Consider the following 15,016-nt stretch of genomic DNA (forward strand, 5'->3'; position numbering starts at 1 on the left):
CAGAGACCAAGAGTGCTGTGAGTCTGGGGCCCTTTCCTCCCTGCTCTAATTTCTCTGTGAAATAGGAAGCCAGGTCATCAGGGGAGAAGCGATGGGGGAGTTTGGAGATTTGAAGAGAGGAGAAGGTGTGAAACAATATTTAAAAGTCGAACTATTTTTAAGCTTTTACATTTTTTCTATTTTAATGCAATTAGTTTAATTGGTGTTAATTCTGAAAATTCTATGAGATTAGTGAAAGTCATCCATGAGTTTTGGGCCCTCGTCTCAGTTTCACTATAACTTTTGCTAGTGTGAGTCTTCTTTTGCAGCCATTATTTTCTTTCTTTTTTTTTTTTTTAGATTCGTATGTAAATTAATGAGTATGTTTTACACACATTTAGTTAAGGAGTATGTTTTACACACATGTATATGCATAATTCTGCACAAACACTGGATCTGTAATAACTCACTTCATGAGTGGATCCCAAACTTTGAAGGATGAATACAGATAACCCCATCTCCAAAAAATTGAATTTTTGGAGGTACCTCAGTAGACTTTCCTTCAGATGGCATATAATATGTAACTCGTAAAACATTGCTTTTCATGCTTATGACAAAGAAACCTAAAAAATCTATTAAGATAATCTTACCTAACATTTGTGGATAGTTCTCTTTTTCTTGATATCAACTCAAACTAGGTGAATAATTTTTAAAAATGTGTAACAGAATAAGTCTTTTATTTTTATTTATATTTTCTTTTTAAATTTATATATGACAGTGGAATGCATTACAATTCTTATTACATATATAGAGCACAATATCTCATATCTCTGGTTGTATACACAGTATGTTCACACCAATTTGTGTCTTCATACATGTGGAGCCTAGTTTTGCCAGGTGAAAATTTGCAAATCTAAATTTGTCAAGAAATTTTTTTTTTCTTCTCTCCATTTTTAAAATGGCAAATTTTACTATGAGCAATGTTAGCTATTCTCTTAGCTACTTCTCTCAAGTCTACTTTTTCCTGGTACGTTTTTGTAGTTTTTAGTATTAGATGTGAATTTTAGTCAGTCTTTAATCTGGGAGTCTTTAAAAAATCTTGAACAGTTTTTGTCTGAATTCTTTGCAATAATATTAACCACCACGAACTGGATAAAATTAACAGGAAAAAAAATGGGATGTGGGTGCCTATTGGGGTTAAATGACAGAATAGAAACATCTGATCCAGGACTTTGGCTTGTGGCACATTTCAGTAAATACTAGTTCCCTGTCTGTTTCTCTTTCAAAGTACTTGGGCAGGAAGGCTCATCTCCACCCATATCAACTTGGGTAAGTAAACTGAAGTTTGGGCCTACTGAGAATCAATAGTTTAGTTCTACAGGAAAAATACTAGAATTAGTCATCAGTTTCCAAAATTCTGATACATGAATCTGATTACCAGATGCTGTGGGGTGGGGGTGGGGTGGGAGAATTGGGTTTGATCCCCAGCACTGTAAAAGAAAACAAACAACAAAAAACCCCCAAATACCAGGAAGCATTATTTATTATGCTTCTAAGTTTTTTTGGGAGCCGTAAAATGCGTATTGCTTTAAGGATACTTCAAAAGAATTACAAAGAATTCTTCAAACCTTGGGCTGCTTCTTACATACACATGAAGAGGAGGAGCTATTTCAGAAAATTAATATAATTCATGTTTAAAAAGTGGAGGTCAGAGACATGAGGGAGGCTTGAGTTATCATAGGGCTGAGAGAAAGCCCTCAATTCACTACTAGAGAAAGCAATTTGACTTTATACAGCCCAGCAGTGAGTCAGGAAGGAAAAAGCACAACTTGGTTTTATAGAGGAAAAGATGGAATGCCACCAATGTTAAGTGCTGCCAGTGATCAAAAGAGGGGACAATAAAAGAGAGAGAAAGGGGTGTTCCAACCCCTGCTCCCACCACTCTCCTCATCAGAGCCCAAGGCTCCCTCCATCACTAACCTGGCTGGTGGAGGATTTCATTTGTAAACATCCAGGGAACAGAAACTAGTCATGTAATTGCCATCCCTCTTCTCCTTGGGGACAACTCTGCCCTTTACTGTGCTCTGGGGAGCCCCTGTCCCACTCTACCCTGATCTCACACCCCACTGGTACATCCCAAGGTCTCCCAGGGCTTCCCTGCTCACACCCCCTGCATCTTGACTGCACACTAAGCTCATACCTGCCTCTGCATCTCAGACCAGCTATTGGATCTGCCAGGAATGTTGTCTCCAGCTTCATTTGTCTGTGTCCTTGTTCAAATCTCAGCCTGATGTCACCTAAAAGAAAAACTTTTCTAACAACCTAAAATGAGGGAGCTTCTGCCCACTCATATACCTCATTTGCCCTGTTCTACCATGGGGCAGTGGAGGCATTCTTATTTGTTAAAGTATTTGCAGGTCTCTTTACACAGAAATATCTCTCTCTCTCTCTCTCTCTCTCTCTCTCTCTTTAAAGAAAGATTGATTTTGTTTCTTCACCACTGTATCTCACACCTAGAATAGTGCCTGCGTAGAGTCTGTACCCAATTATTGACTGACTGCCTCCCCCCAAGAAAGACCCTAAAGTGAAATACATTTTAATACTTTTATTCTAAAAAGGTCACAAATTTCAATTTCAGGTTAAATAGTATTTTAGTCTTAAAAAATTAACAAAGGAGGAAGGTTTTAAAGTTTTGTTGCATATCTAAAAATGCATTCCTGATTTCCAGATATCTCATGCAAGATCATATGCAGCGATAGTCAATAAAAGAACCTTTTAGCCAGTAGTACAAATTGGATTCTATTCAATTCTAAGCAATTCTGATCTCCAAATTCCATTTTGAAAGATTCCTGAAAAGACCTTGAAGCCACAGACAAAGTTTATTGGAAAACATAGTTTAAAACTGCACAAATATAAATACAATTTAATAATGTGAAAAAGGGAAGGCATGCTTCCAATAATAGTACAAAAATACTACCTTAATATTTTGGTACTTTGCAAATAATAAGCCATCTGAGTAAATTAAACACATCGGTATAAGAGGTTATTTTTACAGTAGTAATTTTATTTCAAAAAGCAATGCAGAGAAAGACCAAGATGAAGACTTCATACCTAACAGAGTTGTGCTATGATACATATTATTTCACTAAATCACAGTTACAGTATCATGTAGTATGCCAAAGACTTTTAAATTCCTCTTGTCATTAATTTACTATAGATCACTTAATTTGGGTTGGTGTTAATTTAGAAACTCAATGTAAACATTTAAAGTTGTTTTTCTTCTGTGTCGTTTAATTCAGCTTGAAAATGAAATTCTAAGATTTTAAACATTATTGAGCATGATGAGGAAGCATCACAGAATTTGTCTAAAACAATGTTTTTAGATTAGACTAGATATGCAATAGTCATAGATATACAAAATATATAGAAATGTCTTTTCTAAATAGTTAATAAATGCTTGTTATAGTTTGTAAAAAGTTTACTAAATTAATCAGTTTTTTTTTTCAACCAATGTAAACAAATTTGGGCAATGAAAATGGAGGGTTTGGGTTAGATGATATATGGAGAAAATGAAATAAAGTCAGTAAAATCTAGGTTTGCTGTATTTCCTTGCTACTGGTAACATAGTCAATCGTGAACACATTTTTCACATGGAACAATCCTTTTATGATATCCATGCAAAAATATCATATATATCAGTGAAAATGCCAGATGTGCAAATGACCTGTGTATGCCTCTTTGTCCTTTTTGTATCACACCACTTCCCTCACCAGAAAAATTTGAAGAAAAAAAAAAAAAAACTAAAAGCAAACTATGCACATTTATCATTTAGAAAAGAATTGTTTCACTTTTTTTTTTTCCAAATCTTGATATTATTTCAGGGCAGGTTTTCTAAGTGTCCCACTGAGTGACACGCTGCAATATTACGAGTTTAGTTTTCTCTTGCAGAGAAGGTTCTGAGGAAGCAGTTGTGAGACAGGGACACTGGTTTCCAGAGTGTGTTATTTTGGATTTCTGCAGAGGTTGCAGGCATTGGAAACTTGGTAAGGCAAAATGCCACGTGAGAGGTTGTTGAGCTTCACACTTTGATATTTGTTTCCCTTTTAACTGTTCAGTGCCTCCTGCCATGGTCTTTGCTCTGTATGTATGGGGTTTGGTCTTTGAGCTTACATGTGTCGGGGGGATATCAGTGTATGATGTGGGTAACAACTTACTAACATAAGACCCCATTGTCTTACTGAGCTTTTTTTCTCTACTTCTGGTCTCTTTTCAAACAGGGGTTACAGACAATGGCAGAGAGTGAGAAGATTTCAGAGTTGATTCTCAGTGACTGTGAAATCACTGCTTCACTCCCAAACTTCCATGCTTTTAGATCTATTGGTCAAGTCCGTTCTCAAGGGATAGGGGCCCAGGTAGCTCACCTACCATACACATAGGGCTATGTCAGAACAAAGCTGATACTCCACACACCTCATGTGACACTGTGTCATTTCTAAAGTGACATTTATGGAAATTAAGGCCCTATGTCCACTTTGCCTTATGATGATTTTTATGTGTCTGGGCATTTTTCTAACTTCCCTGCATTATTTAAAATGCCAGTTTTTCTAATTTTCTGAAACTTAAAATTTTTTTAAATAAACTTTAAAGAATTTAGAGCCCAAACCTTTATGTACTGATGTAATGAACACGATTTAATTGAATAGCTTGCAGACACATGGATTTGTTCCAATTTGGTTCTGTTGTGCCCCAACTTGCTGTTAAGAGAAGCATTTGGATGTCTGCACTCAGATTCCTCAGAGCTTTAATTTGGCACCAGCTGCAACACTGCACAAAACAGACATGTGAATATCTGTCAAGTTCAATGTGATTGTATGAAATCAATCTCAGGGATAGGATAAAAGCCAAAAGAAAAACTGAAAAACAAATTTCATGAAATTGCTCTCTTGTTCAGGAGCAAGGAAAAATAAGCTAACCTATGAGACTTAATCATGCATGGTGTAAATTTACATTCAGTAAAGTTATCTTGCATGCTTTGGTTAATATTTGAGTAGGCAGATTTGTAAGTACTAATGCATGCAATATTTTTGTACCTGAGGTTATATGTTTTGCTTTTTAAAAATTGCCTTTTTACAAACTTTTGCCAGAGTTCATCTCTGAACACTCAAAAAATATATATGTATCTGCTTCTTAGTTCAAAACAGTTTAATTTCAACCAGTTCTGCAAATACTGAGACAAGAGGGAAACTGTACAGTAAAATCTGAACAGGAAATGAATTTGAAATTGTTTTACAAAGTTGAAATTATGAGGGTGGCTGTTTATTAATTTCTAAAACAAGTGGGTTCAAAAGATGGCACATGAATTAACCCTTCAGAACACCCTGCTTCTAGTATGCACCTAGAAGCATTTCAAGGTGGAGAAGAGTCACCGCCACTATCAAAACAACAAAAAGTACAGTCCAGTCTCTTGGAACTGATTCAAGAACAAATGAGGAAGGGACGCAAAAGGACTATCTTGCTTTAATCTATTTTCTCAAGGAGCCCCAAGTGGTACTAGCTACTATGGTGTTCAAATGCTGCTTGTGTGGCAAGAACACACCAGAGAGATTTATCTATGTAAAAATTTAGACGTGGGCCCAAGATTGAACACAATAGGCCTCTTAACGTGAAAGAGGAATAAACTCCTGAAAGCGAACATGTTCTGGACTGTTGTACCCAGTTGTGCGTCACGCCTTTGCCATCCTGGTAGAAACCCAGACTGGCTGAGAAGGCACATTTCATAGTTCTCCATTAAAGTTCCCTGGGGATAAGATCTGCCTTTCTTCCAAGAGCTTGTGTAGTGCTCTTGAGAGAAAGGACAGAACCAGAATCGCTGCGGTTGGCTCAGTTAGAGGACCCTTTGCTCTTCCTCTTTCGGTCCCCTGCCTCTTTTTCCCAGTTGAGATCAGCAGCCATAGAGATCCTCTGAGGGAAATGGTCGTACTTTGAAACTTAGCAGAGATTGCTGGGTCTCTCTGCCTTTGCATTCCATTTCCTGGTACAGTCAGTCTCTGAAAGTCATCTCTATGCAACCGAGTGGCCATTGTAGTAAGTGGGTGCCATCCTCCAGGGCTCTTAGCCATTGCTCATTGATTAAAAAAAGCAGCAGCCTCAGAAGGGAACCAAGGACATCCTATTCTTTCAAAATGGAAATAGTAATTTAAGTGACAATTTCCTGCCATAAAGATGATGCCCCAAACTGTTGTCTTAAAAGAAAAGTATATACCAAGAAATATATGCTATATGTAATAAAGAGTATTCTAAAATATTGCTAACTTAATTTTTGGTGGTGTTTTATTTCCATAAATTTCCACTTGCTTTTTAGTAATGGTTTTTACTTGATTTTTGAAAAATGCAACTTTTGAGCAATAATTTTGGTTAGTTCTGGTGGACAATAGTAGATAGGCTGGCATTAAATCCCACCAAATATTTTGCAAATTGCTAAATAATGGTAGGAGTGGAAAAATTATCAACTCTCCCCTATAATAACTCCCTGGACTTTGAAGTAATTTTGTTTTCCAATAGCAAAATATAATTTGGGCCATGAAATTTGTCCCCACCTAGCAACAATCAAATTAAACCAAAACACCCTGCATTTGCTTTACTTTCGGGTTTTAAATGGTTACTGATATCTTGTATGCACTAAGCAAGACTGGGAGCCAAGCACATCATTAGCATTGCAAATTCAGTTGCAGCTGAGAGTATAGAATGGCATCAAAAGCAGAACAACTGTAAAGTTTGCTTTGAATCCTTGTTCTGAGGCTCCTAATGGACTCTGATGGATTCAAGTCAGCTGACCAGTGGGGGAGTGCACTGAGTTCCTGAGGAGGAAGGAGTAGCAGAGAATGGAGACTGCTCTACCTGGAAGGCAGCTACCATTGGCTAGAGATCGGCCCCAAGGGTCCTTCTCAGACCGAATTAATAATTTCTCAAATTCTAAAGAATGCCATTCTTGAAAATATTTTTGAGATTTATTTGCTGCTCAGACTGTAGAGAAACAAAGGCCAAGACTGGGCTGTCACTCCTGCCCAAAGGTGGATGCTGAATGCCTCTGCTTCCTGTTGCCCAGCTGGAGCCAGACCCACTTGAGCTTCAACAATTGCAAAACCTGGCACTCCCCATGGTGCCCTGCCTCTACACCACAAGGACTTCTGGTTTCATGCTAATCTGAGGCCCCTCACAACTCAGGGACTCCAAGGGGACACAGAAGGTTCATACTTGAGCCCTGAGTCTACTCTCCTCTCAGCATGTGGGCACATTTCCCCCTCAGCTGAAGCTTGTTTTCCAATTAAACTGTTTTGACCCCAATTCTGTCTTGATAATTATCGTCATGAGTGGAATGAGCTACTACCAACCCAAACAAACCCATGCAAAAAAACTTGAGATCAGACTGTCTTGAAACAGTTTCTGGAGGAAGGAAGGAGACAAGGTGAAGAACAATAGGAAAATTCACTGGGTAAAGTGATATTTTGGTTAGCATTTTGCAAATATGTTTTTTCCTAATTATTTAAAAAATGTATCTATCAAAATAATTATCAAGCCTCAAATACACACAAAATACTCTGAAGAACTAAGTGGATGGTAACCAATTAAATAAAACACTACTGCCAATAGAAAATTCCTGAAACTTGCTAAACGTTTAAAATAAGAGCCAAATGGCCATGCATCTTTCATATGAAACGGCTGACATTCAGTGAGGTTCAGTTAAAAAATGTTGATCTTCCATTACAGTGCAAGAAGGTGAAGAGTGCAGATCACCATGGAACGAAGGAAATGCATCCTTTTTAGGGAAAAATGTATTATCACTCTTAAGAAATACCATTTAATAGGAATAGTTTAAAAGGAATTTTGTTATGCAGGGCAGTTAGAAAGCTAGTAAAATATGACACTTAAGCAAGTTAATGCAAACTCAATAGGAATCACGGTATCATCACTTGATAGCTTTCCTCCTGCAGAGAATGCATGAAGAGACACAATCTGGTCTCCAAGTTCATACAGTCCCAGAAAGCATGTGAATAAGATCTGTGTTTGCACATTTAACCCTATGTCATGTCTGCTTTAAGAAAAAACACTCCTTTGAAACCCTACACTATGAAAAACTATTTTCCAGGAATTATTTATTTGGTCCGTTGATCTTAACAACTCTGAGTTCTCAAATCTTCCCCACCCCCCAAGTTAAAAATTGGAGCAACGAAACCAAACTCCAGCAAGGCATACATAAGATATTAAAGTGCATATATACAATCCCAGAAAAGTTTTGATTGGGAACAGCAAAAATTTCTAGTGCAAAAACTGCTTTTGCCAGCAAAGCTCCCTCTCTGGAAACAGGGCTACAGTAAAAGTTAAAACTGGAACAGGTTTAAGCAATGCCTGTCTTTAGTCGAGTTAATATATGTGCATGCACCAATGGCCCAAACTATGTTCAGTCTTGCAAAAGGGGGAATTTCAGGGGACAGTTTAGGAACAGTCAGAATTCCCTGATCTGAGGCAGTGCTTTCTTCATGGGTCCTGTGAACATCTTCCTCAGATGGGCTGGCAGCTGCAACTGGGGACCCCACCAAACAGGATTTGCAATATACTTGCAACTTGTGAAGAGTACACGTAGTTTACTTTATCTTGGTTTGTCTTTAGTCTCTCAATTCTTCTTTGGAACCTGACCTTGACTCTATATACAACGTTTTGTGCTTTTGGATCTGAACAGAGGCTGGGCATTGTCTGTAGGCGTTAATTCCCTTGGGTTATGTGACCATGGCCTTTTGAATATCTGATTTATCCTTTCGGAAATTCATAATAAAATAGTTTTTCATTTCTCAGTACAATAACATGGGTGAGGGATTATTATTCTTTATTTTTGTTTGTTTGTTTGTTTCCTTCAAGGATCCAAGTTGAAAGCTCTTAGGAGGACATCCAGGTCGCCGAGATTAGCTGCCTGGAAGAGCTCTGGTTGGTCCATCAGAGACAGTGCGATTCTGAGGGCAGCCCAGATATTCCCAGAGATGGCGGGATGAGGAACTTGCTGTTGATTCCTGCTCTTTCTTTGCAAACTGAGGGCAGTGAGAAAATTGCTGACCGCTTCTCTAAGAGGGCAGAAAAACAGACATTTTAAAATGCAACAAATTTCAGAGTTTGCAAACTTAAAAAAAAAAAAGATTGAGTTATTTTAAATTCAATCATCTCTCTGTAGAATTTTGGATGATCAGATGAACAACTTTCTGATTCTCTCATTAATCTTTTCTGAACAATAATTGCTAAATATAGTGGAATCACAAAGAAGAAAGAGAAGCAAGTTTCATTTTACAAATGCCACTTGGGAAAGAAAGAAGAATAAAAACCTTGCTAACTCATTAGTGAATTTGATTTTCTCCTACTCCAGGAATGGTTTGAAGATTTAATCTATTTGCAGATGGGATTGATATTACTAAATTTTAAGAGGAAAAATATGGCTTTACTCAGAAACAGAGTGGTTTAATCTTTCCTATTTGTGCTAGAAATATGGAACGCAGGTAGGGTGAAGTTGACTTGATTAGCAGAGCACCTGGGCTTATAACCTAATTATTTAGCTCCAGACAAATTTCTCATTTTCCCTTGAAGTTCAGTTTCCCTCAGTGTGTCATCAGGAGAATAAAAATAATTTTAGAACTTTGTCCTGGGCTGCAGTTGAATCAATGTATACAAATGTTTTTATTATTAAGATCAATAGTTCTCAAAGTATGGAATGGGGAGCCTAGGGGCTCAATGAGGTCAAAATTATTTTCTTAATAAAACTCAGATGTGCTAGGTGCAGTGTACATGCCAGTAACTTGGGAGGCTGATGTAGGAGGATCATGAGTTTGAGGTCAGCCTCAATAACACAGTGAGGCTCTAAGAAACTAAGTGAGACTCTGTCTCAAAAAAAAAAAAAAGGCTGGGGATGTGGCTCAGGGGTAAAGTACTGACAACAAACACACAAACAAACTGAGATATTATTCGACCTTTTCACTTCTATCTTCTCAAATGCGAAGAGATGGAATTTTCCAGAGACTACATGAGGTATGTTGTCCCTACAGACTGAATGCAGAAGTCAGTCAGTCAGTCTGTCTTCTAGTAAGCAAGTTATTAAAGAAATTTGCAAAAATGTAAAACACTGCCACTATTTTCTCTGACCATAGTTTAATTTTGGAAAATAATTATTTTCTTGTGAAATGTTATTTATGTTAACACGATGACTTGCTATTTTTACTTTTTAAAAACATTATTTATTTGTTTTTGGTACTGAGAATGGAACCCTGGGACACTAAACCACTGAGCCACATCCCCAACTCTTTTTTAAAAATATTTATTTTGGGGCTGGGAATGTGGCTCAAGCGGTAGTGCGCTCGCCTAGCATGTGTGCGGCCCGGGTTCGATCCTCAGCACCACATACAAAACAAAGATGTTGTGTCCGCCGAAAACTAACAAATAAATATTAAAAATTCTCTCTCTCTCTCTCTTAAAAAAAACAAAGAGGAAAAAATATTTTATTTAGATCTGTGTTTGCAAATAAAAATATTTTTAAAATTTAAAAATATTTATTTTATTTTATTTTGCTTAGAGCCTGGCTAAGTTGCTGAGGCTGGCTTTGAACTTGTGCTCCTCCTGTCTCAGCCTCCCAAGTCACTGGGATTACCAGCAAGCATGGGGACTTGTTATTTTCAAATGAATCTTTAAAAAACTTCATTTTGATTTATAAAACGGTAAATACTGATAGATATAGCTACATAAATAAAAGCCCTTTGGGATTCTCAGTAATTGTTAAAAGCTAAAATCGACCATGAGAATAGGAATGTTGATAATAGCTGAGCTAGATGCCATCCAATCCAGGACTGCGCTGGTACCAGGTCTGCCTTCTGTTCTGCCCTCTGCAGCGGCCCTCTGTCACTCCAACCTTGTATTATGTGTTTGACAAACTAACTGTTGCTGAGAGTAAGCATGCCATTTTAATTTATATATGCTTTACTCTTCTCAGAATCTTTTCACAGACTTGATTTTACTTAATCCTGGAAGGTGGCTATTGAATGTCTGGGAAGAACCTTTGAAAGTGTGACTGGATTTCTAATTCCAAAGCACATGGCCTAGGCACTAGACTCATCTACATTGTTGGGTTCGCCTGAGAGTAAAAGGCCACTGGGAAATGGAGCTGTATGCAGCCACCTGGGTGATCCAATGGAGTGGGTGTCCTAACCACCTCTTCTCTGGGCCCTTGGGCTCAAGAAGAGGATCTATAAATGGGTGGGTATGGGGAGGCCCTTTCTGGTCCCTCTTCCCAGGGTGGCAGCTCTAATGACATGTTTCCCCAATCCCAGACCTGTAAGAGCCTGTGGGGAGGAAGATCCCAGAGCCCTCATTTATCAGCTGCTCTAGTCTCTGTCTGTGGCTTTCTGTTCAGAGGGATTTGGAGAGTGACAGAAGAATAATTTACTAAGCTCATCAAGCCACTCCAGTGTGTTTTCGTAAAGATAGTCTAAGCCTGTTCCTTAACTTGTGAGCTCAGGGCCCTTTGGGGGGACTCTGACTATTGCACATGTATCTGTATGAATAGCTTTCCAATGCTCCCAGATATCTGTGTGAATAATTCCAATTGTTTGTGGATATTGTCACCTTCAACAAAAGCTCCTTCCTTTAAAAGCATTACTCACTTTATAGTATCTTTCCCTCATTATACGAGTACTAAAAATACTACTCTCGAAGGGGATGGTTTCTTTTTTTATTAAAAAGGGCCCTCCAGCAGAATAAAATAGACATTATTATTGCTGTATATATATATATACACATGACTGCATGACCAATGTGATTCTGCAACCTGTCCACTCAGAAAAATGAGAAATACCACATCTGATTCAAATGTATGATATGTCAAGGTCATTGTACTGTCATGTGTAACTAATTAAAACAAATAAAACAAATTAAAAAATAAAAAAGGGTCCTCATTTTTGAATAGGGTTAACTACTCTGAAGCACCTGCTGACTAGGGTGTAATGTTTTAAGCTACCCAAGTTTCATATCGACCGTATCCTTTATTTCCACTGTAGTAGGATAAGACTTGCCTTTGGCACTCACAGACACCTGCAGTTCTGGAGGATGAGGTCTTTGGTGAGGACAGAAGAATCTATACTCACTCCTGGCTTTCTTCAGAGTCACATTGCTAATGACAGTTGCTATTTCCTAAGCCTGTACCTCTGCCTGTAACTCCTAAGCCTGTACCTATTCCTTAGTATAAATGCAAGTTAAAGTAAAGAAGTTGAACTTCTTTTCAGAATTCATTTAAGGTTTTGGGCTTTTTGTCCTCCCTCACGAGGAAACCCCAAATGCTTATGTATCACTTCTCAAGATTTCCACATTTGGCATGACAATAAAAGATCCATAAAGCTTGGTTGAGCTGTTTCAAAGTAACCAATTGATCAGGGTTATCAGACTTAGCAAATAAAAATATTTAGAAAATACTTGTAGTAAAAACTAATATCTGTCCTTTATCTGAAATTCAAATTTTGTTGGGTATTCTGGCAACCTGAAAATTGACTTGTTGTTCCTCCTGTTTGAGGATTGAAACTTCACAGCTCAACCAAGTTGCTGGTCTTTAGTTGTCATGGTCTCTGACAAATGAATTTCACACCTGTGAAATGCCAAGAAAGTATTCTGCGAAGCTGCAAGTATTATTTTCTACATTAAAAAGTTACAATTAATAAAAACGCATCTGAGATCTTTATGAGAGCTCCCTTTAATTGAATTTGGTATGTCTATGTGTGTGTTTATTTACATCTTCCTTTGTTGCCCTCAAAAAGACAAAGGTGTCTCCTGAAATAGATAAACAGAACATACCTGGAAAAGAGTGAATAAAAGGGGGGAGGAGAAAAACAGGTTAGGAGAATCTGATGAAACCAGGAAGGAAGAGGGCATGCAAAATGGACATCACCTGGGCTTCAGACAGCTGCTGGGCGGGGAGGTGGCCCAGCGTCAGCTCTGGGTTTCTGCTTAGCCTATGTGAAGAGGGCCTCTGCAGCAGCACTTTTCAGTATCCTTAAATAAAACAAATCAGCTGCTCAGGAGCCACTCAGCTATTCCTGGTTTTAACCTGAGCAAAATCCTCTTAGAAGATATGGTGTAATCCAGTGGCTAATGTCCTTTGTAAGATCCTTTTAGTATAAATGCAACAGCTATTTTCTAAGACCTCAAAATTTGCCACTAGCAAAACACACAAACACAGTTTGGAAAGAGCAACTCTTCAGATGTCAAAAGAAGGTAACCTTGTTATGAAGGTCTCAGATACTTTATCTAAATAAATAATAATAATAGGGATACTAAGGATTATGATGGCAATAATTGTAATAAATGCCCAGTAGATAATGAGCTATTGCTCTGTGCTAGACAATTACATTCAATGTGCACGATAATCCTGCAAGGTGGTTATTATTCTTTCTCTCTCTTCCTCTCCCTTTCCTTTATAAGTGGAGATATGAAGGCTCAAAGTTTTATGACCAGAGTCACAAAACCAGTGAATGGCATGGCTGTGATCTGATCCCAAGCCTGTCTGGTTATGAAACACTGCTCTTTCAGAGGAGGAAAGGTTTGCATTATTTGTGGGATTTAAAGCTAAGTTTAGTTCTCTTTTTCTCAAATATAAATCCCAAACCTGTTTATTTAGAAAATAGAAAAAAAAGAAAATAAAGAAGAAAAAAATCACCCATACTTTCATTACCCAAAAGAAAAAGATCATTGATGGTTACTGTACATAGGAAAAGAAAGAGAAAATATAAACTTGAATGTTAAGGACAAGTCATAAGGAACTAAGAAAGGTGTTTCAAAATATAAACCCATCATGTTTTTTTTCTTTTTTGTTACCCAACTAAAATTATTGGTTTACTAGATTTAGAAAACCTGGATTCTTGGTTTTGCTTAGCCAAACACTGGTTTCTGGAAACTTCCAAAGTCTGCTTGCCTATGCACCCAAGATTTTTTTTTTCCTTAAGTGGAAAATGCAAGATTGGACTGTTCATGCTTCACAGAGAGCTGCCCTTGGGGGTGTTAAAAATAGACAATGTTCTAACTTAGGCTGACTGAATCAGGATCTCTGGCAGAGGGGCCTGGGAATCTACATCTCCCAAGATGTCCAGATGATTGCAGCTGAAGATTCAGAACCAGTGATACATATTGTCCCCTGCTTAAATAGGCCTTGGAGTCTGAAGGTTCCACATTTACTCTTTGTTTTTATTCAGGGGATGTAGATACCAGGGATTAAACTCAGGGGCACTTGACCACTGAGCTACATCCCCAGCCCTATTTTGTATTCTATTTAGAGACAGGGTCTCACTGAGTTGCTTAGCACCTTGCTTTTTGCTAACCTAGTTCAAAGGCTGGCTTTGAACTCACGATCCTCCTGTCTCAACCTCCCGAATTTACTTTTAATGGCAGGAAGAGGACTACTCCTGCCAAAACAGGTACTTTTACTGGGAGACCACCTGTCAGGTTATTAGACCTCAGTCCCGAGAGTGATCTCGGGTCTTGCCTGTCCCATCCTTCACCTGTAGGCGCCCAGGTTGATGCAGCTGATTCCCAGGTTGTATCTGGACCGGATAAAGCCTGGCTGAATCTCCAGAGCTCGGGTGTAGGCCTCCACGGCTTCTTCACTGCGGTCTCCATTGGCCAAGGTTGCCCCAAGACGGTTCCATAATGAATAGTCCTGATGACAAAAAGCAGAGTTCTCTAACAACCAGAAGGAGCCTTGCTGACATCGTGCTCACGGACAGGTACCATGATGAGGCGAATTACTCAGACATCGTCATAAATCACTTTGTGAAATGACATTCATTCAACAAAATGCAGTCATCATTTGACGCTGTCATGTAATTAACATTTCTATTCTAGATAGTTCAATATTAACTGCCACAAAACATCAGAGGAAGGGAAATAAAGTGTAGAAGAAATGGGCAAAGTAGGTTGTGGAAACTTATTACAGAGAATATGGTGGTTTCGTGCTGTGCTGTGCACT

At 38.2% G+C, this 15,016-nt stretch overlaps 1 protein-coding gene across 13 annotated transcripts in view; it reads right to left on the minus strand.

The window, feature by feature from the left end:
• Positions 1-2,652: 2,652 nt before the first annotated feature.
• Pex5l (peroxisomal biogenesis factor 5 like) overlaps positions 2,653-15,016 on the minus strand; it is a 230,015-nt gene continuing 217,651 nt past the window's right edge. For all 13 annotated transcript variants that reach the window (XM_058586200.1, XM_058586196.1, XM_058586195.1 and 10 more), the window contains 2 exons: positions 14,550-14,707; positions 2,653-9,092 (listed from right to left, as the gene is read on the minus strand). In XM_058586200.1, the coding sequence (XP_058442183.1) occupies positions 8,888-9,092; positions 14,550-14,707 (363 nt within the window). In that variant the 3' untranslated portion in view covers positions 2,653-8,887. The remainder of the gene's footprint in view (positions 9,093-14,549; positions 14,708-15,016) is intronic.

The sequence above is a fragment of the Marmota monax genome, unplaced genomic scaffold (assembly GCF_021218885.2).
Source record: "Marmota monax isolate L192 unplaced genomic scaffold, Marmota_monax_Labrador192_F-V1.1 WCK01_AAM20220418_F8-fsc00074, whole genome shotgun sequence".
In the NCBI taxonomy this organism is placed as follows: Eukaryota; Metazoa; Chordata; class Mammalia; order Rodentia; family Sciuridae; genus Marmota; species Marmota monax.